The sequence below is a fragment of the Drosophila santomea genome, chromosome 3L (assembly GCF_016746245.2).
Source record: "Drosophila santomea strain STO CAGO 1482 chromosome 3L, Prin_Dsan_1.1, whole genome shotgun sequence".
NCBI lineage: Eukaryota > Metazoa > Arthropoda > Insecta > Diptera > Drosophilidae > Drosophila > Drosophila santomea.
Window position 1 is genome coordinate 19517280 of NC_053018.2, and position 23531 is coordinate 19540810.

Below are 23531 nucleotides of genomic sequence, written 5' to 3' on the forward strand. Positions count from 1 at the left end.
TTTCTGACATCCTTACTCAGATATGTTGTCATGATTGCAACATAATCTTAAAAAAATCATTAAATTTAACGGCTAATTAAAGCAAATAATAGAATACATTAATTTTGTATACTCGTAAGATACGTATGCCGTGTTTAAGTTATAAAAGTACTTTATTGCTCATTACAATAAACCGAAGCAATTTATTTCTATGCAATGAATATTGAATTGTTTTTTAAAAATACCACAGTATGCATTTTATTTTGATATAAAAATGTTTTGCAATGTAATTTGAAAACATTTTTAAAAAACATCTTATAGAGCATTAGACCGGGCAAGTTTTTCTATATGAAGATTCCTGGTGTTATTGCATCGTCTGCCGCAGTGTCTCCGCCTGGCAGACATTTTTTCCGGCTACTGCTCCGTCTCCAACTCGAACTCCGTCTCCAGGCCCATCTCCGCCGGCAATCTGCATCTTCCGTCGTGGTCTGGACCACTGTTCCACGTCTATGAGATGGCATACCGTGAGGAGCACATGGCCATGTAATTTCTTGGCTTCGCCGAGCATCTTTGGCATTTCTCAAATTTGCTTTTGTCTTTGGATTGGTATTTCCCCACAATCCTCGACTTGGGTTTGTGTTCCTCATTTTACTTTTTGCTGCTTTTGATTTATAATTATTCACTCGTTTTTACAGCCTTCATCAGTTTGTAAACGCGAATGATATTCACATCACGTATACGAGTGGTGGGCTCAATGAGAATGGTCACACAATTATTTCAGATTGGGGAAGAAAAATCCTTATAATGCGGTAGAAAAACAATAAATTATTTAAGAGTGCTTTTGGTACACTTGAATATTCTTTTACATCTTTATGCCTTTTAGGATCTATTAACAACTCCCAAATTATTATTTTTGATTGCATCAGACGAGCTTAACTATTGAAAGCCCTACCTTAAAGATATTTCACTTAACAAATGCAGCTCATTACTTGGATAAAAACGCGCCTGTCAAAATTGAATAGGGAAATGCCTAGTTGGCAGTTGGTTGAAGAGATATAAACCAGGCAAAAAGAAAAGAAAATAAACACAATGGCAGTTGGTCTATTAGCAGAGCGCAAGCTGCCGCCGCATAATGAAAGCGAAAATTTAAATTTTTGATACAATTTGCAATTTTTTCCGCACCGCTTTTCTGCCCCCAAACCACCCTAACCACCCACTCCATCGCAGCCCCACTCCGTCATTCAGCGATCTCCTTCAGTTTTTGCACTTCTCTGCCACAGTTTTCAGTTTTCAGTTTCCAAGTTGCCCACTAGCGGCGCAGCAGTCGACAAGTCGACAAAGAAAACAATTCATCATGTTGTACATGGAGGAACCTTTTGGATTGGTTTTCCTCGAAGTTGGAGCCCCAGCTTCAATTTATGCGGCGCTTAAATCGATTGCTTTGCCACATTGCGGCAATTGGATCGCCACCCCTGCTCCTCGTTTCCCCCGCCAAACCTGGCGAAGTCGTTGTCGTTGAACCGTACAACTGAAATATGAAGCGGTACAAAGGGGGTTTTTGGGTGATGTGCTTTGCGGGTGGATCGGATCGGATCGGATGGAGTGCCAAGAGCCTGGCATCGCGTTGAGTGACCACGGACCACGAACCACGAACCGCGGAACAGGCTCTTGCTTCATTAAGCTATTCATCCATCCATCCAACCATCCAGTCAGCCATTCAATGATCCCCAGTTCGATCCACTCTTTGCGATCGTGTTGTTTTATTTCACTCTTAAATTTGCGCTAACTAGATGTCGCAATTGAAAGTAAGCTGTCAAATATAATCGACGGGGGAGTATGTCGTATGTAGGTGTAGGTGAGCGGCGGCATAAAGCCTCATTATAATGAAGCAAAGGATTCCAATCCAGAAATCCAGTGATGACGGTTCCGAGTCGTAAATAATGTTGCATGCATTTCATTTAAGATGAAAACTTACGAGGAAGTGTTAAAACGAAGGAGTCTGCATACTTAATCTCAACTTTCTGGCTTTAATTTGTCCAGAGATCTTGCGTTCATACGGACAGACAGACGGACATGGCCAGATCATGGCCAAAGTGATCCTGATCAAGAATATATAGTGTATACTGTATTGGGTAACATACTAATATACTTTTTAAAGAACCTAGTATACCCTTTTGCTCTACGAGTAACGGCTAAAAAATGGTTAAAAGTTTTGTTTTAAAGTTTGATTCGTTTGGTCTTAAGCCAAATGTTTATAAAACCATAAAGAATGCATATAAATACGACATAAATTGTGTTTAAACAAAGCACTAGCAAAGTTAATTGATTTCGCATTGGCATAAATTAAGATCTAGCACACCAAATTTCTGATTTAAAAATTCCAGCGGACTTGAAAATATTTTTTACTTAACCGATTGCTTTAAAATGGGTAAGGCAAGAACTTTCATTCTGCCGGAAATTAAAGTTCAAGTTCACCACTAGAAAATGCTGGCCAGTTGGTAATTGAACGATTTGTTTTCGTGCCATTTTAAAAGCATAATGACGATCCTCAATTGAAGTTCAAGGCTGAACCTCAAGGACTTGCTCAATTGTTTTGCGCATTCGCAAACGGGCTCTTGACCAAAACCTCTCGAAATCTTACTTCAATGTGGTAATGTGCAAATTTAATTACTGAATCATAGGCAAAGCCTTCAAAAGTATGAGAATTGCCCACGGCAAGACAAGTATAGAAAAACCAAAAAAGAAAGGTGGTCCGAAGTCTTTAATAGCCTTGTCAAAGTGTGTACGAAAACATTTCTGTTTCAGGTGACAGGTATATTTTTGGTTTTCTATTAAGTTCATCAAATCCGCAATTTAATTTTGAAAGAAAAACCGAAGCTGACATATTTCTCTGACAGTTTTAAAAAAAAGAGCCCGAGGGCCAAAACTCCAAAGAACATGGTAAACCTGTCGTATTTTTTGGGAGCTCAACTGCTGGTTATAATTGTTAATAATAATTTATGTAAATTTTTTTAGCACCTTTTTTTTGAGCTTGGCGGTCAGCGTTTCACCAATTCAAATGGTTAGTGATTTGTAAGACAAACAAAAGATTGCCAGCGGAGCTGCTGGCAAATTCTCATATTTTAGTTTTTTTTGGAATGTGGCCAGAAGAAACGTGTTTTCTAACAAAGGCCGACGCTTAATGGGTCGACAAATACAAGCCGCAATAAATAAATAATAAAAAGAAAATGCCCAAAAGGAAGGGGGTTACACACTTGATCTGTGTGGCTGTAGATCGTAAAGGTAGATTCGTACATATACATACATATGTGTAAATACATGTATATACATATATAGTATAGAGATGTGGGCGGTGATCTCACCATTTAATTGGTCCCAAACCAAACGAATCTCGCTTTCTGGCCTGTCTTCCCCCAAAACTTTCTTGTTATGGCTGTGGCGTGCGCTCTGACCGAATTGGGAAGATGGATGGCTCCACAAATGCGGCTACGGGTAGTGCTGGAAATTAAAATAAATCCCATTCTCCATTCGCCATTCGCCTTATCGTGTAATTTCATTAAATCGTAATTGTTTATGCAAATTCCGTTGGTCTGACGCACCGAAAAAAGACAGTCAACCTAATGCATTTCCACTTAATGCATTTGGACAGGGCGGAAAGCGGAAAGCGAACGAATTTGCATGAAAATTGTGATTGACAGTCGGCGCACATGGCGTATACGCAATTATGGATGCGACTGACTATTCTGACATTTCCTAGATTTCGCATGCGCTCAAAGTCCATTAGTGAATCTGACCGCCGTAGGGTTTCTAAATGAGATCTGTGGTATTGAGAACAACTCTTTTGGGCACATGACTTTTCATCGGCCCAAATAAAATCACTGCTAGATGGTTTTTAATTAACCCATTTTGAGTCATCTGCTCATCCGGCAATTTGGGCAGGAAATGACTTTCAAGCGCCAACCAAGATTGAAAGACACACCAAAAAAATCCAAATGTACACAACCCAATGCAAAAACAAATGCCAACAAATTAGTATACAGTGGAGGCTCCAAAGATGGGTTTATTCCTAGTGATGTGACAGAATGATATTATGCGCCTTTACAACTGCATTAAAGTTCCTATCATAACGTCACATGCCACATTCCATGAAAAATACCCATAAGAAAATTAGAGGTCCTGTAAAATATTTTGTCAATAAAGAGGCGTTTTTGAACACCTTTTGTGTTAAGTATTTTGTTCTGCTATGCAGAATGACAATTTTCAAAGCCCCACTGTGTGGCTTAAAAACAGTTGCCAAACACGGCTTACAGTTAACGATAATGATACGACTATGATGATGTGATGATGTTATTAGGAGCAGAGCCCGTTTGTCTCTCAGACAGAACGACGACAAGATAGCGATCTCGGCGGCCTGACTCCAGTTTATAAATTTAGTATTTTTTTTTCTTTGCCTTTTTTCGTACACCTAATTGATTTAATAATCAAGGTTTTAAAGCGGGCTCTCCGATTTTTTCTATCGTTTCAGGTCTCCAAAAAGTTGGCGAGTTGGCTCTCACCGCAAACGCCGCTCTCGCTCTCCGGCGAAAGAGCGGTCGTGAGGCCACTTTTCTTGGCGCCGCAACTTCAGTTTGAATTCGTCGCTCGGTCGGTTCGGTTCTGTTCGGTTCGGTGCGGTTCGCAACTCGCACTCGCATTCGCATTCGAGAGTGAGTACTGCTGAGTGATTTAGTGCGCAGGCGTCGCGTTCGCGTTGGAGATGCTGGGATAATATGATGTTGATGTGAAAAGTTCATTTCCCAAATAAAAAGCAACAGAAGTCCGGTCTAAGAAGTGTGCAAAAATAAAGTGTAGCTTGGCCAAAAGCAAAACAAAAAAGATAAAAGAGATACAGCTCTGCAAATACGGGTTTCGTTCTTATCGCGTTCTCCTCCGTGTGGTATTTTTTTTTGTTCACTGCCCAGTGCTTGACCATTAAAAGAACCTTTCACACACACACGCGCGCAGTGCCAGATCCTTAAGTCGGAACTCTTGGCGTTATTTTTAGACGGCTAACAAAAAATCTGGGAAAGCAACCAAGAAACCAAGCCACCGAGCAACCCGCCAGCAGAAAGACACCAACAGAAATGGGCACCAAGTCACCCGGTGGTCCACAGCGCTGCCGTCTGATCTTGCAGCGCTGCCTGGCCATTCAGCTGACCAAGCCCGGCCACACGCCCGAGGACTTTTGGATGTACGACTCGGGATATATGATATTTCAGGTGAGTTTCGATTGGTGCACAGAGAGAAAACCACCGTTCGAGTTTTCTCCTATGAAGTCCTCCGATTTTCTGCACATGACTAGGACTTTCTGGCTTGAAAATGCTTTAGACCACAGAAACTGTGTCAGACAAACTTTTATATAAGAAATACATAGGTATTACGTTTTGCTTATATTGGAATCAATGTCTATGTAAAAACTACTTGACATTTATTAGCGCTTAGTATTTAAACATAATTCCCATGAGGAAACACGTGTTTATAATTTACCATTTATTTATTGGTTATTTCGCGAAAGAATAACTTAAAATTGGGTAAAGAAAGTATTATAAAAACCATGAATGCTTAATGATTTCAAAATTTTAGGACAATTAGAAAAACCAATTAGAAAACTAAACAGAATTCCTAGAATATACATTGAAATTCTTAAGAATACCATTTCTTTGAATGTTGTTTGTTTTTAAAGGTCTCTGAAAAAGATTCCTAAATGATGTATAGCATATACAAGTTAGCTTTAATGTTTGAAATATAATTAGGGACTCTTTTGATTGAATCAGATTCTTAACTGGTGTTTTTCCGAGTGTGGCCCCCGCGTTGCTTTCAGCCCCTTCTGCTTTTAATGTGCAAGGAACTGGTTTGCCGACTGGTTGTCCATTTTGAACTGCAAAAAGTGCGTGAGGCAGAGCGAGGAAGAGGGCACTATGCTGCGGCAGAAAGAGACGGCGAACGGAGGTGACGATGGACTGTAACTCCCGCTCAAGGTCGCTACGTTGGGGTTTTGGGGTGGCGGTGGGGTTTCGCCATTATTCGCGACCACTTCCCATGAAAATAAATGGCCCGGAACGAAACGGGGCAACAAATCCCCCTAACAGGTTGCTGGGTTCCGTTCTCCAGGGCGTCATCCAGACTAGACCCAGACCATGCCACAAACAAACATTGAACACTTGCAACAAACGTATTGCACATGCAACATTTGCCATTTTCTTGTCCCTTTTTCTTTATTACCCACCGCTTTTGTTATTGATGACTTTCGAAAAGAAGCCAAAGTCTCCGAAACTTTTTGGCCAGGAAGCCGTTTGCCCCTAGATACTACCCAAAATAACTTATGAGTTCATGGAACCCTTAGGCAGACGATCGAAGTTATTAGCTTTATTCGTTTCGGTGACATTTAAACTCGTTTCTTACCGGCTGGAAAACGAATTAAAATTTTAAATCAGCTTTTTCGGTCTTTTATTGTGACCGATGCTGCTGCTTCCGACGTGTTTTTTTAGCTTTTCAGTTGCTGATTTTTATTGTTGTTCTCTCCATTGTTTATTGCACAAATCGCCAATCGGGATGACGTCATTCTGACAAGTTCAAGTAAGAAGTGTTAATTGATGTGGTGAAAATGATAAGCTAAAAGCTGGTAAATCATTGCATATTTTGGCTACTGATGCGCTTTAAACAACTCTGCATACAACGAAAGGATATATTAAATAATTAGGATCTTTTTAATGGATTTTTCACAAAGGAAAAATTGCTAGGCATAATAGTCAATAATAGTTAAAAAAATGTATAATGAAAAGTTATTATAGACCCAATTAAAACATTCATTACTTTTAAAGTTAATGAATTAAAATGTAGTATTATTATTCTTCAATCTAATACACCCATTTTGCTGTTACTGGTATAGTAACTAAAATAACTTGTATAATGAGAGTGAGACTTACAAGGTCTATTATTAGTTTCTGGCGAGATAATGTCCACCAACACCTTTCTATGAATAACTTAATTTTTCTCACAATGCCGGCTAATTTCAATTTAATTGCTGGCTGCCAAAAAGTGTGATACATGAAAAGGCGGTGCCGCTTTATTATTTTGCCTGTCTCCTTTGTTTTTTGTTAAGCTCAATTTCTGTTGTTCTCGTTTGTGCTTTTATGCTGTATTTTTCTTTCATTTTCTGTTTTTTGCGCTGCTTTTAGGTTTTGCATTTTGCATACTAAAAAGTGTCGCATAAACATTCCCTTGAGTTAATATAGTTTTTTAAGTTATTTTGTCTGTAAGTAGAAGGCACAACATAACAGTCGTTGGCACTAATTTGTGGGTATTTCGAATGAGTTTCGAGCTGGGCTAATTAATATTACGTGCCTCAGTTCGGCCTGTGAAGTTTACCCGAAGATAAGAGCCAATGCAGAGCGTGCTCTGAATAGAACTATGAATGTGTACACATATATAAAGATTTAGGGGCCAAAAGCATTTAGGGCAGAGCTGGAGAAAAATGCGTGAATTGATGAAAAAAATGTTCAGAACTTGAATGGGAAAATACCAAGTGATGAATGGGAAGCCCGAAGAGTTCGATTCGGGGCAGCAATAATGCAGCTACCGAGTATTTCATCGTAAATTTTCAAGCTCAATGAAGTGTGAATTATGTAGATTGAGGTGCCGGCGCTTCGAATTGAGGAAGGGAGATATATATGTACATATATAAATATACATATATATACATTCCCTAAGGCGGGTCTTCTGCACAACCACCGACCATATCGAATGGGCAAGAGTTTCCGGTGATGTTTCTCAAGTTTTAGGGCGTGCCATAATTTAAAAACTTTTTGTTCCGCTGAGAAACGCTTACAATACAATGATAAGGTTAAAGAACAAAGATTGAGACATTTTATTTCTGCCTATAAAAAATATATATACACTTTTTGTGCCCAAAACAGAGTACTCATTATAACTTTATTGAAAACCTTGAGGCCTCGCCGAACGTAAAAAATCAGCTAAGAGACTTCTGGTTTTGAACATTTTCTACAATATTACTCAAAATCAAGTGATCCGATCTTAACAAATGATAAACAAATCGGGAGGTATTGCAAAAACCAAAGGGATTGCGTAACCTCAACATACAAAAGTTGTTATATTAACTTATATGACGAAACACGATTTTGCACTTAATAAATACACTTATTAACCAAAAACTATCTATTTTAGTTTGTTTACCGTGGACACTAATTATTATTATCAAGCAAAAACAAACATTTTGACACTACCTAAAGTTTTATAGCTTTGTCGCAATTAAAAGATCGATAAATCAAATGGAATTCGTTGTTATTATACATGTTCATGTCATATATTTGTTACTTTCCTAACGACCATGTGCAGCATAGCAATGAACATAATTAAAGCTGGAAAAAACACACAGTTTTAGCAATAATAATAATTAATGCGCTGAATATAGACAAAGCCCATAAAGTTTCTCCTATTTAAGCGTTGAGTTTGGGATCACGTTGCCTTTTTTCCAGCAAACACTCTAAATGTCAGTTCAGCTGGAGAGGAAACTGATTTAAGGCCGCAATGCCAGACTCAATTTCCAGGCATTTAAAATCTGTTTTTATTATTCGCGCAAATTTGTCAGGCGTGCGGCGTGGCTTGAAACTTGGAACTTGGCAAAAATACAAAAACTAAATGCAAAAAACTTAAGTATCGAACAACAAACAGTCGAGGACCAGACTTGACTTCAAACTCTGATCTCCTGAGTGCCCCGAGCTGATCTCTGAACTATTTCGTTGTTTCTCTGGTTTTTTGCTTAATTTTGTTGCTTTCTGTTGCCGTGTTTAGTGTTCGGTTTCAGTGTTTAGTGTCTGGCTGCACGCAAATTACTTCACCTAAATCAACTTGTTTTAGCTGGGCTTTCGGTGCTCCGAGCCAAATTAATAAGCCTGCAACAAGTTTTGAAATAGCTCAACGGATGCGAACTGATTGCGTCATGTTTAGAGCGCGGGAGTTGCTCTCTGCCATTCTGCGAACCTGAGAACCGCCAACCTGAGAACTGCAAGGCAGATCCATAAAATCATAAAGAAATAAAAATAAAAAACCTAAATGAACTGTTAGCAGAACTGGCTCTGGAAAAATATATGGGAAATGGAGAGTATGGGAACGGAATTATCTTGATCAGTCTAGAATGAAGGTAAACCTGTGATCGTTATGAAACAAGCGATTTGGAAAAGGAAGGTTGAGTGCGACACGTTCAGGTGACATACATACAATGTGATATCCTTCATAGGCTTATGGGCGTTACAATAGGAATCATTAATCACATATGCATATGTTATATTTTGTTTAGGAGGCTGTATATTATTTTATGAGATCACCTATTGAACAAATAAAAAAGTAAGGAAGCTTTGAACAAAGTTTTTATGTTACAAATAAATTTAAAAAACCATCTACCTAATCCAAATTTAATTTGAAAACTTAAACTTATAAATTTACTTTTGAAATTAACGACTACTTTCGCTGATATGCTTTAAAACAACTGTTTTTAGTATACCTTCCAGCTGTATTCTTATTCAAGAAATTGTTAAATACCAACTGAGTTTACAAACCAATTATTTATTTATCATCTTTAGTAAATTAAAAGTCCGATTTTACAGACGATGAAGTACAGCTCACACTTAAAGAATATTTTCCTGTAAAACTTCTGCTCCGAAATCAATTTACTCCAACTGGACAGTTTGGAGCTCCGCTACTTCTATACTGTTCAAATATAATTCAGGCAATCGCAGGAAAAAAAGAAGACAAATCACAGAGCCAAGCAAATTGATTTATCGGCACGCGGCTCTTACGAAAAAGCAAAAAGAAAAGCGATTTGAATTGTTATTAACCCCTTCCCTCGCAACTTCGATTGGTTTGATTGGGCTTAATGAAATTGAATCGATGGTGCAATCGTTTAAGCGCAAATTTACTTTTGTCGTCAGTGGGTTTAATTGGTTGGCGTGCGCCTTATGATTGCATTTCATTAATTTAGACTGCAATCATCGGCGACTAATTTGATTGACAAACATTGAACAGAGATCGCTTGCCGCTCCACCTGCCGCCATCTGCTTGCCATTCGCTTGCCCCTCCGGTTGCATAATTTCCATCGACAAGGTCGCTCGGGGCCATTGGTGTCCAGTGGCAAACAACTTCAGTTCAGTTCAAGTTGAAGCTCTCGTTTCTCCTTCATTTATTTATTTGCTTTCGGTCACGCCAGGGGACCGAGATTGCAGCACCAGCCAAAAAGCATTAAATAAAAGCCGAAACATTGGGCCACGTACTTGTAGTTCAATCTTCATGCTTCTCGCCGCGTCTGCGAGATCATGTTTATTCGGGAGTGGGAAATACAAGAGCAAACCAATATGAAAGCCACGAGTTATTGTAACTTTACTTGTGAGGGGGAGTAAAAAGGGCAGCAAAAGTGGTTTTCGTTGAAACCTTAATTTTTCTAAGGGAAAAACTTATCCCAGCTATTGAAATAAACCGAATTATATCAGACATTTGCTAACAAATTACTGATCTAATTAGGAGTAGAATGATTCACCTAGAATCTGTATGGATTGCAAGTTTCCGCGAGAAATTTAAATTTCTTAATGTATCACAATTGTAATTGTACTGCTACCGAGCAGTAATTGCCCATAATAACGCTTTCCTCGCTTAAGTTGTAGTAAGCCAACAATTGAAGCTAGACTTTAATCATTTTCACAGTACACTCATCCCCCAGTCGGATTCAGCTGGATTCTCATTAGCAACTTTGACAGCCATTTCGCGAAACTTGGTGGGCAATCTTCTAGATGAATTCCCCTGATCGCATGATTTGTCTGATAGATTGAATGACAAGGCTTGTATAGAATGGCTGGTAAGCTGCATTTAAGGCAAGTTGCGTGCTAAATGCTATACACACTCATATATATGGTGTTTAACTACCTGCAAGTGAATGACAGACACCGCATTCGAAGTACAAAGGCCCCAAATAGACCTCGAATGCCCCCTGGTATTCATTTTGGCCAGACATTTCAGCAAGTGCCAGCGAAGCTTCAACGCCGAAACACAAAAGGCAGCAACAAATAACAATAAATGCACTAACAATAAAGGCAAATCACATAAAAACCATTGCAGAACCTACTACAGGTGCAGTGAAAAATCCAGATATTGGAAGGCTCTACAGGGGCCAAGGGGTAGAATTGAACTGACTGCAGCACACTGGATTGTTCCCACAGTACTCCCAGACGCCTTCGTCATCGTCGTCGCCCCACGTCAACCTCTAATACACTTTTCACGCTTTGGTTTTAAATTGAGGTGCTGATTTTCACTGCTGATAGCTTTTGTGTATGTATATATATTTGTGCATGCATAACATGATATGTCAATGCAGAGCTCATAAATATACCCACTGTTTGTGGTGCCAAGACGTATTCGTATTTGTGTAAATAGATCGTTTTAGATCCAAGAACTAGATCTGAAAATAGTTTTATTTATGCCGTATCCGATCTGGTAGGAGATCTTGTTAAGCAACAGGTTAACTTGGCTTTAATTTTATTAGTGCCCCACATTGGGCGCCATATGTTTCCTCTTCGGAAATTCGTAGAATGTCAGCATAGTCAACTTTAGGAAATTCGTACAATGTCAGTATAATCAACATTTTATCAATTTTAATATGCTCCCCAAAGTTTAAAAAAACGCAATTCACATATCAGGTATCATTTGGTCGAAAGCATTTCATATCATTTTACTCATTTCCCTTTTAGATTTTACTTTTTAGAAGTTTTAGCAATTGCAAAACTTTTTCCCCACAAAGCGGGCATATTCGTACGAAGAGAGTTCGAGAGAGTTTTTTAGCTTTTCCAGTTGAAAGTTTTTATTATTAATTGCAACAAAAATAGCGACCGCAATGGGCTGCCAAAAAGTTGAAATATTTGCAGATGCGATGCCTTGCTAGATATCCAGGCCACAGTCCATGGGATCTGTTATTGTTTGGCAGGCAGAAAGGCTTGCAGTCAGGCAGGACTTTTGCCAACAGCTGTTGGTATTTGTGCTCGTGTTGTTTCTGTATTTGTATTTGCTCGAGGAAAACTAATAAAACAAATCGCATGTTTAGCCAAAAGTAGTAGATATCTGGTCATTGAACCTGGCACCCTGGCATCCTGGCATCCTGGCAACCCTCGATAGCTGACCAAAGTCATTGCCTGTGGGGTGCAGCGCCCCCTAAATCCGATAGGAATTTTAAGTGCAGTGCAAATCGAGTTCAAGTCCGAGAAAAACGCAGTCATTCAGCCGAACACATCTTATTCCGCCGCAGGGTGGAGGAGGAAGGGGTGGTTGGGAATCTAGAGTAGGAAGTGGGCGTCACTCGGACATGGCCATGCAATTTGTATCCTTATCAGGACCAGCCGCATTGATTGGAACGGAGCACTGTTCGTCCTGTATTTATGCTGGCTGCGGCTTCCGACGGCCGCTCCGTTTTATGGACTCAACCCTCGGTTTTGTCTGGCACTTGACCAGAGCCAAATAAACAATGATGACAGGGATAAGGCACAAACAACGGAACTGTCCTGGGGCGCTCATGTACAAGTTATGGACGTGAGAAATCCTCAAATAATTGGAAACGAGCGCTTTCATTTGCAGCTGCGAGTGCAGAAAATAAGTGTAATCCCAAAAGTAATCAACGGGGAATAGAAGATTAAATAAATTGCCTGGCGAGCACTGAAAATAATTAACTTACTAAGTCTTCGTTATGCTTTTAGCAACCACAAAATAATTATTATTATCGCCAAAGTCATTAGCTTTTGAGGAAAATGTTAAATATAAAATTATTCAAATAATGAGATTTTCTATTAATTGGGAACCCATAATTTTCTTAATCCAAACGTTTAACAACGTATAGTGATATATGTATATAGCCCATTAAGAAGTTACTAATTATGACAAATAGTATAACAAAAAGCAAGCTTAAACTTCCACCACAGAGAACATTTTAAATCATAAAACTTTTAGATTAGCGAAAATAATTTATCTATTATGTAATTATTGGACTTTAATCGTCGCTTTAATGGCCTCTTAAATATGTAAGGTTGCCATAATAGTTATAATAAAACTTTGCCTCTCCCATGATAGATATCACACCATTAAGATAAAAAAAAAGACTAAATTGCGCCTAAAACTGATAACTAAAAATTCCCAGGAAATATGGACGTTTATAATTTTGGTGCCGTCAAAGCAAAAAAAGTTAGAAACCAATAATTAAACGTGACCTCGACCCGGATGATATTTTAAAATATATAGTTAAAATTTATAGTTTTAGCAAAGTTGATCCGCATCTGAAACATACACCCAATGATCAAAAAATAAATCCCATGTCACCATTTTACGTTGCTATTTAACATGCCGTTGGAGAAAAGCGAAACGTTTTCATTTTGGGAGCCAGTCGCTTCCCAAAAGCGAAATTAAATGGCACCTTTTAAAGTCAAATGAAGGGTTCCCCAAATAAAAACGGCAAATGTGGAGGGGGAAAACACAAAGAGCCCAAAAACGTTTTGACGTGTGCCTAAGAGCTGCGGTCTTGACTTGTAGCTGCAACTTGATGTTGGCTGGTGGAAAGGTCAAGGATTATTATACTTCATCATAACTCTATTAAGCCCCTAGTCCGCATCAGGCAGCGGTTGGCAATCTCCGGCTTTCGGGCTGCCTGACTGCCTGACTGCGCATTTGTTTGTATATTGTTATTATCTTTTTATGCGGCACACACGAGAGATCTACAACTCCAGCAACTGTTGCAGCACAGCAGCACAGCACAGCAGCAGCAAGCTCCCCACATGAGGCCTTCTGCCACTACAGTATCTCGGTGATAGTTTTGTCTTTGGGCATTACTTTTGTGGGAGTTGTGTTGTTTAGTTTTCTATTACATGAAATTAAGTAAAAGTCCCAAAACGAAAGCCGCCACCCGAAACAAACATACAAACGCGAGGAAAAAAAAGAGGTTTATAATAATAAAAGACATGAAACGACATCAAGAGCAACCAAAAAGCGAAACTTCAAATTCAGCCCGCGGTGAAAATGACTTTCATACGCGCGACACAGGCCGGCGTAAGCATTTGATTTGATTATTAAAAGTTTTGCATTACTTCCGAGAAATGAGAAACTCAGACACCCCAACTCGAAGCGCAGCTCCAAACCAGATCCCTTTGATCGATGGAAAGCCTCTATAAGTAGGCTGTTGATGACTGTCTTTGGCATTTTGTCTCGTGTCTTACAATGATGCAGCACTATAATTATGGTGATGGTTGGAGGATGAACTGCACCATGAGAAAGATCTGCGATAAGTAGGGAATGCTTAAAAGATCTATTCAAAATTCCTTTACATTTCAACAAAGCTGTAGGCTACTAAAACTGCATTTCCATTCGGACTTGTACTCACTTATTCCCTCTTCATTGATCTTGCATAGTTCACATCTTCGAGGATTCCAACATGCATGAGATAATAATATAAGTGAACCTTGGCAAATCAGGCTTATAATACCCCGAAGGGTGATACCAAAAATACCAAGGGATATCCATGATTTTCGCTGAGTGTACGATGAGCGCCATCTGGCGGCGCGTGACAGCCGAAGCCAAAGCAAAAGCCTGACGGGCAGGCAATGACGAGTTAATTTCTTCGCCTTCTCATGCATTAATTGAGCAGCCCCAGGCGAAAGGTTGGAATGGGCATGGATGGGCATCTTGGCTATCGAGATGGAGGTGGAGATGCAGATGGTTACGGTGATGGCGGAGGCAGGAGGCAGGAGGCGGGGCGCCATGCAACTTATATAAGCGGCATACCAGACCCAGGCGACATTAAAGCCCAAGAGGAGTGACCACAAGAAATGGCAATACCTGGGGAGATGCCCACCCCGTGGTGCCCTCTATGGCCCATCGAGAAAAAGGTCAAATCGCTCAAACTGGATGATGTTCATTAGCGACACAGAAAGCCACAAAGCGTGAAACTCCAGCGGCTACATCGATCTCTTGCCCTTTATTTCCCAGTCCGCGTAGCAGTCCCAATCCTCATCCGCCTCCATTGTCCGTCGCTTTTTGCTGTGACTCTCGACCCTTTTTGTCCGTGTTTACATCAAAAACGTGCCTCAAGTGTTCCTGTCACTGCACAAATTGGACATTTATTTGCTGCCCCAGTCACCACTTTTCCGCACACCTCACACTTTTCCTTTACATATCTTTCCTTTTCCATACAAAACACTGTGGGCCAGAACGTGTTAAGGATTTTGTTTCGTTTCGTTGCGATTCGATTCGCTTTTGGCGGCTCCAAAAAAATAAATATTCCCAGCAATGAGACAGCGGCTTTTGGTCTTACTTTTTTGTGGCGCCTCACCATCCCTCCCGCCTTCATTTCGGGGGCGTGGCAGCGATCCGCTTTAGCTAATTGACGGTTGCCAGCCATCAGGCAGTTACCGCTCGCTACGCCCACAGATGGATAGCTCTTTAAGCCAGACAGCACCACACCAATTATGCCACGCGGTGCTCTGCAATTTGTCAATTAGCTGATGAGATGCAGACTCCCACTGGAAATATATGTAAAGACCAGTCGGTGGAAAATGCCCTCTTTCGAGCTTCCTGCATAGGTTGTAAAATTTGAATGCACCAACAGTATATAAATGCTTTAAGACAATTTTTTGGCTTTCTATTTTACTATCATCAGTTACCACTAGCCTTTCGTGAGCTTTGAATTTTATTGTTTTCATTTTTTCCAGAACTTTCTAGCTGCCAATGCGCAATGCTGGTGGAATGGACCTTTGACTGCTGCCACAAGAGCGCTGAAATACGCAGGACATGTGGCGCCTGGAATGCTGCTGGTTACGGCTGAGCCCTGTGCACTGGAGGTCCTGCGAGGAGCCTTTGCCCGAAGTGTCCTGAAGCCACCAGCCACTTATGTAATCAGCTCAGTGGGTGAGTCTTCCCCCTTTTAGATCGTAGCAAGCCTAGTACTCAGTTTCGGAACTTGGTTGGCCAAAATTTGTGGTTTTGGGGGGAAAAAGGTAGAGGGTAGATCAATGGATGATTCAGTCCAAGAGGAGTATGCTCGTGATTCGCGTTACAATCGCCAGCGCGAATTGGCCAAACGGCGACTTCTTTTCTGGGCAGGACGTTTACAGATGATGCCCCACGAGGTGGAAGGGATGTCTGATGGGGAGCTCAACCTAAGGTTTGAAAACATAAAGAGGAAGGAAGCTGCGTTTGAACTGCGAAAAATTGACTTTGAGCGCTGGGAAAAAATCAACCAGTTAAGATACCTCATGTACGAAGAGCAGAGAAAGTACAACGAGCGTTATGGATCCGGTGGTGCGTCCATCTGGTGCATCCTGGCAATGGCCCAGCACGATCTCGAGGAGAAACTCCAAATAAATCACCTGCGAGGGAGTTGCCAGCGTTTTCCCTCACCCATGTCTTTAATGGAGGAGGAACGTACTCGTGGGGGAAGGCAGAGATTGCTGGAACCAGTGAGATCTAGCCTATGTGGCTGTATTTCAGATTCAGATGATGATCTCTTTACTCGCAACCCAGAAAGATATAAACAAACCCACAAGGAACCCCTTAAAAATCGCTTTTTACCCCTTTTCAACGAATATTGCAATCCTCAAGCCAAAAGTGAAGATTCCTGTACATGTGATGGGGAACCATCAAGTCTGGGCTTTTGTCCTCTCTGCAACAAGGAACACCTGCGCTTGCCACCTCCTTTCTGATCAGGCAAATAAATCAAAAGGCCAGACCTGTAATAAACCCAGTCCTGACCACTTCGTTTTCAATAAATTAGTCTACACAGTAAAAAAATAAAAGCTCCCCTCTTACACGTAATTATACCCGTTTCACTTGGAGTAAAAGGGTATACTAGATTCGTCTGTCCGTCCGTCCGTTTGTACGTCCGTTTGTCCGTCCGTTTGTCCGTCCGTCTGTCCGTCCGTATGAACGTCGAGATCTCAAGAACTATAAAAGGTAGAAAGTTGAGAATAAGACAGAGGAAAAAAGTACGACGTAGTGTAGAATATTAACTAGATATATTTTTATGAAATTTTATATTTGAGCGAATATCCCCTTCAATCGACGCATTATTCCTCTGCAATCAAAGCGACATGCACTTCATCAAATATTTATGTGTCTGGCCCGGCTTATGGTCACTGGTCTGCTCCTCTGTGCCTCGTTAGCTGTCAATTAAGTGGACACCTGTGCAGTTAATGCGATGCTGCCGTTGCCCATTTCCCATTTTCCACCTTCTCACCTCCAGGTTTTCACACTTCCATCGCGACGAGGTTCAAAGCCGAAAAGTCCATTGCCAACCAAGTCTATGATTTGATAAATGACCGGCCAGCCGGAGATCGTCGAAGTTGTGGAAACTCTAAGGCCTTTGGCGAACTTTGCTTGGGGAATTAATAAGCTGCGATTTGTGGCCACAACTCACAGCAATATATTTTCTTGGTTGGGGGTTATACTGTCGGTTTATCTTTGTGAAATTCAATTGAGGAAATATCGCTGCACAAACAGAGAGCTGCACTCAAAAACACACACACAAAAATGCAGACAGTGTGCAACATATGGAGTGGCCTGCAGAATCCGCTCCATGTTTGCTAATTAACAACTGCAATGGCGTAGAACCCATTAACTGTTAATTACCATAAACATGACAATTCCATTGGCCAACAAGGAGACCTAACAATTACCACGCTGGATACACTCACAAAATCCTTAAGGGGCACAGGAAAAAGTATTTCAATGGGTTTACATTAACTGTTTATTTTTTACGATATATGCGATATATTAAGCTAAACACATTTTTCATGAGAGGAGGTTTCAAGTTCTTAGAACTTCAGATGTTTTATTTTTGTACACGTAAATTTTAGTTACAAGGTCAAATAGAGCACTCAGTAATTCAGAAAGATAGCTATAGTTACTAAAATTAGTAATGACATAAATTTAAGTCTCATGCACTTAAACACACTCCAATGGTTATTTATTGTACATGTTGTGGCAAACATTGTCCACCACTTTTATGGCGCTGTTTAACAATTAACTTTCAAAATGTTGTCGCTTTAAATTAAAATAATATTACAGTCTTGCATCTAGGGAATTGTCAATACTCGAATGCATTATATTGAAGCGCAGTGATAAATTAATGCTGCTTGTTTGGCTGCCACTAAAAAATTATTTAAACCTTTTACAGCTTGTCGATGCTTAACAAACTGTAAAGTCTTGACACCAGTCGACTTTAAACATTTTAAAGACTTCTCTGCGTTTAAGATTTTTAGTTTTCTTTGGTCTAACACATACAAAAGAAGTAGCATACATTTATCTTAAAGGGGAAAAGATTTATAGCTCTCCATAGCAAATTGTTGGCCAACAATTACAGAACGTTGATTAAATCGCACTTAAGCATTGCGAAGTGGGAAATAAAAACAACCATTGAAATGGCAGTAACAGTAACAGTAACAATAACAAATATAACAAATAACACATTGCATGCAAAACAATCAATCAACGGCAATTTCTCGCTCAATTAGACTACAAACATGCCAAATAAATGCAAAAGAAACGAAGAAAAGCAAATTAAATTCAGTTTCGTGTTAAAGAGCCAACTGGAGACTCGACTTTTTTCTTTCTTACTGGTGGTGGGTGGGAAAATTGGGGGGAAATCAGAGGAAAATCAGTTGAAAATGCCGTCGCTTGCCGCTTTGGCAATTTGACAGCGGAATATCGGTGGAAGCGCCAGAAAGGCAAAATAGACAAATGGCAAATGCAAAATAGCTGGAAAGCGGAAAAATTATGCAGTTTCCCAGATGCCGAGAAAATATATAAATGGGAGATATCGGTGAAGAGAGAGAGACAGCTAGAGCGAGAGCTGTCGGTAACTATGATGGCGAATAAAAAATAAAGAGCCGCAAATCAATTTCATCACGATTTCTCGTCGCTGAATCTCCGCTGAAAGTGAAATGTGGCCATGACACTGGATCTGGAGAGAAGCCACAATCATCGATCGCCCGTCCGTCAGATAATTGTAACTTAATATTCGAGCCATTAACAAATCGCAAGTCGGTAGAAATCAGCCAAGTCAACAGCAGCCGAACGGTCGAGCAAATGCGAAAATCGAGTGTCTGTCAAATGTTGCTAGTGGCAATCACATGCAGATGGGCTGCCACGAGATCTCTGATAGTACAGTGGAAAAATAAAATGAAAATGTGGCGATCGTTGAAAAAATTACCAACTTAAATGCACATTTTATTTAGCACCTCAAATATATTCTTATTTACATTTCATATTGTTGTTTGGGCTTGTGGGTATATTTGGTACATTTTTTACCAATAATTGCAACTTATTTTATTGTTGTCAATTCTAATGATAAGCTGCTGTGTTCGTCATGCAATCAATTTCGAATTAATATTGATCAAAGATGTAAGCAAACATTAGTGCCATATATTTCCTTTGACTGTGCAGATTTGACGGTGTATAATTTCACCGTTAAGCTCTGGCCAATTTCTTGAAAGGTTTGTTAACCTTTTATGTAGGGGGAGAAATTCTCTAAAGCGTAACCAAGCTTGCCAAAAAAAGTATAGGAGTCATTGTCATTGGGGAGTTGTCTTCGCAAGTTCATCATCATCATGGTCGCTTGAACACCGCCCTCATCACCATTCTGAAGAGCTTTACCCAAGCGATTATTGTAATTTTATTGTTCTCTTTCTTCCGAGGCTGGTCTTCTCCCCTATTCTTCTGTCTACACCGCTGATTACCCCCTTCTACGTAAAACCCTTCGGTTAATGAGGTCAGCCCATTTGATTTTAGCTCTTGGCTACGCTTGACGGACTTTTCCCTCATTTAGCGGGAAAGTGTTCTGCGAAAAATCGTACAGTTCCGCCATTGTTTTCCACTGCTGCGACGCACCAAAAATGGCTGGCAATTTAGCCAAATGCGACACGATTCTAGGGCCTGACTTTATCCCATCATCTGCAACTTCCAATTGGAGGTTGCACAACACGAAAGACTTGGCAGGCTCCCAGGTTCAGGTCCACTAACCCAAACCCAAACCCAAAACCCAAACCCAAACCGAAGCCCAAACTCATTGACCTTTAACACACAGCGGTGAATGAACAGGGACGTTAAAAAGTGTCGCCAAACTATTTTTTCTCTTTCCTCGGACTGGGCTTGAATTTGGTTATTTATGTAGTATTGCTTTTTTTGTGGGCAAATCGTGTTGCTCCTTATTTACCAGGCTATAAAAAGCTGGTGGCCCAATGTCCGACTGTCTGGCATTTTGCTGGTTGCTAGTGTTGCAACCACGTAAATGTCAATTTGCATTTCGTGAGGCGTTGCATAAACAGCAGCTCCCCCTCGTTATCCCCATTGCCTTGTTTTCAATTTGTTACTGATCTGAAATATTTTTATTAACAGACGGAAACAATTAGCGTCGCCTCAACGAACGCAACAAGCGCCGGCCAAAAAGTTAAAGCCATAGCTCTCCTTTTTATTTTTATTTCCATTTTATTTGTGTTTTTATTTTATTTTTGTTTTTTGTTTTGTACGATCTGCGGACAGGCGTATCTGTTTCCTTTTGCCAGCAACTGCGTGGCCTTTCCCCCCGCGAACCAACCACCCACCACCCCCAAGCGGTACGAGAAGGAAAACCAAAATGGGAAATTGAAAACGCGCAAAAAACGTTTCAGACACAAAATCGTGATTGCCTTCGTTTGGCCGCCAGACATTTCGCTGTTGTTCCTGCTGCACTGCTCCAGATGTTGATGAAGAGGGGGAATGAAAAGGGGTAAGGTGGGTCAACAATGGGGCGGTCTTGGGGGTGGTGATCCTGACTCCTTATGTAAAAATGCATTCCAGGAATGGCAGTTGAAATGGGAGCAATATAGGAAATCAGGCTTTAATTGAGATGAAACTATTATACTAAAATATATAAAATATTATTAGGTATATATATATGCTATATACATATATAAGGTATATACATATATAAGGTATATATATATACCAAAAACATAGTACATATTTTTGGGTTTTGTTTTTCCATTTCATGTATCTAAAAATAGTGTGTAAAAAGTCATTTTAAAATTTTATTACTCTAAATCAACGACCTTTATTAAATTATTATTTAAAAGATTGTCCTTAGTCTAAAACTTTTTAAATTTTTTGAAACACAACCAAAACTAACTAATGACTCACCTACGACTTTCCTAATTGTAAATCACAATAAAATACTCTCACTGACTAACTGATTTTTAGCTTGGTGCAAAAACTCTGACTACCTAGACTGATTGATTAATTGCCAAGTGAAAACGAAAGACTGTCTTTGTCCCAGATGACAAACTCCTGCCTGCAGCTGGAAAATCTTTTTCTCCTAAGCTTCATCTGCATTTTTCAGCTTGAATCGAAAAAAACTGAAAACCAAAAACCGAACCGAACCGAAGCAAAGCCAAACGAGACTTGCAAATGATAATAAATATGAAAAAGACGTGAAAACGATTGCCGCGTTTTTCCCACCAACGCTTTATAGATGGTGTCTGAAAGGCAACCTGCCGTCCCTGCCCCACGCCCCAGCCCCTCCCCTCTCCACGCTCCACTTCCCCTCGATTTTCAACTCCTTTTCCCCGCCAATTTTCCACAACTTTTCGACCTCCTGGAGCCGCCTCCTTTTTGCCGCAGTTTCATCCGTCTTAAGTAGAGTGAAAGTGTTGCGTGGCCACAGTTGCAATTGTTGTTGCCCAGGCTTAAGTTATTGTTGCTTTAGTTTTTAAGTTTTTCTGTGCTTTTTACACAAGTCTTTTGCGATTTTTCGCCGCTATTTTAGCCGGCGGACACATATCCTTGTGTTCAATCAAACCAAAGCGCCGTCAACGCGGCGTAGTCTTGGTTGCCTCGGATCCCGGATTGTTCGCTTTGGCTTTTCGGAGTCAAGTGTTTTGTAGCTTGAAGGTTGTTTTCCACACAGCCTCCCACTAAAGGCAGGCCCACCCCCTCCTTGGCATCCACCCCCAATCACCCCCCATCACCCCCGAAGCCCCATGGGGCTCAAACATGCAGCAAACATTTTTAGCGCTTGTACTCGTAGTTGCAATGAATTTTTATGCAAATGAAAAATGTTTCTTACGATTTCCATTTTTTGTTTCTGTTTTTGTTGTTGTTGTTGTTTTGTTGTCTTCAGCTGCTTTGTTGGCCATTACTGTGATGCAATTGCCGCGAGTAACAATAATCTTGATGTATGATTTTTTTTCCTTCGCGGCTGTCTCTTATTATTAGAAAAAGAAAAAACGTTAAAAAATAAAGAGGAAATCTTGTGCGCCCATCGTGTTGTTGGCACATTTTCGCTTAGCTTTTTCCAGTGGAATGGCAGTGGGGGATTTTCTGTTTGATCTCATAACCGCCAGCGATGCCACGGCAGCATCATAAACTTATAACGCTGTCCATTTCGAAATAATCAATAATTTTTGGCTATCGATGGCAATTTATTACTATTTTCCCCCTTCAACCAGCTTTGTTTTCAGTTTGTTTCTGCCCGTCGGGCAGCAAACTGAAAGAGAGGAGCAAATAAATTAACACTTCCTTAATCGATAAACGCCGAAGTCCCCGGCGATAGAAACTGCATTCGGCTTTGGAGAAATGCACTCCGAAATCAAAATGAAATGCCAATTGATAATGCCAGTGTCGCTGGCCTTATGTTTTAAAGCGGGGGCGTCACGAGCTGCCTTTCGATTCGTTTATTAATTTTAATTGCAACGGGGTGGCAACAACCGCCGGCTAATATCCAGCCCACGGATAAGCCGAACAAATTGCATATAACACTCCCCCATCGGAGGATATATACTGGTACGAATATCGAACCAACCACAGAGCGAATCCATCGAAAGTGGGTTGCGCGTGCTCGAGGGGCAGTCGGAACCCAGCAGAGGCCTTGATCTTGGCCAGATATTCGATGTGGGAAGAGTGTGGTGCAAGTTATTCAAATACCACATCTTGTATGCTGCCATTGCTGAGGGGTAATGGACTTAATAAAGAAAATAAGTTAATGGACTTAATTAAATTAATTATATTAAGCGCAGAGAGATTAGATACGTAAGTAAATCTTTGGATAAACAGAAAATGTCACAAAAAGGCTTGAAATCAAATCCAATACATAATGCTTAACAGTCAAGTCTATATACCCATGTGTCTTTGTACCTTAGTACCTCATTTCTAAAGCATATTTGCATCATACTCTTCAAAAGCCTTCTTTCTATAGCAGCTGTACATATATGTCTTACATACAGCAGCCAAAGCAGTAATAGATATATAAATGGTAAATGGTATATCTATGGTGTTATATTTCAGATCACGACGTGTTGTATTTTTAAGCATCTCATATTATATAAGAAGTAAGAACAAGCCACAGCCCCACTTAAATGTTTTATTTGATGTACAAGCATGTTTTTGGCATTTATATTCCTTATAAGTAAAATTGATAGCAACACACAAATATGACACGCATGAGATAA

The 23531-nt window shown here is 40.2% G+C and overlaps 2 protein-coding genes across 2 annotated transcripts in view; both read left to right on the top strand.

The window, feature by feature from the left end:
• Positions 1-23531, top strand: part of LOC120448359 — a 56195-nt gene that overhangs the window by 26557 nt on the left and 6107 nt on the right. Inside the window, exons 2-3 of the mRNA XM_039630327.2 lie at positions 4505-5237; positions 15765-15960. Coding sequence (XP_039486261.2) covers positions 5103-5237; positions 15765-15960 — 331 coding nt within the window. The 5' untranslated portion in view covers positions 4505-5102. The remainder of the gene's footprint in view (positions 1-4504; positions 5238-15764; positions 15961-23531) is intronic.
• On the top strand, positions 15985-16866 carry LOC120448361. The gene has a single exon (XM_039630328.2). The coding sequence runs from the start codon at positions 16065-16067 to the stop codon at positions 16752-16754; it is 690 nt and encodes a 229-aa protein (XP_039486262.1). The 5' UTR covers positions 15985-16064; the 3' UTR covers positions 16755-16866.

Coding starts and splice junctions, on each gene's coding strand:
- LOC120448361 (XM_039630328.2), top strand. CDS start 16,065: ATGGATGATTCAGTCCAAGAGGAGTATGCTCGTGATTCGCGTTACAAT.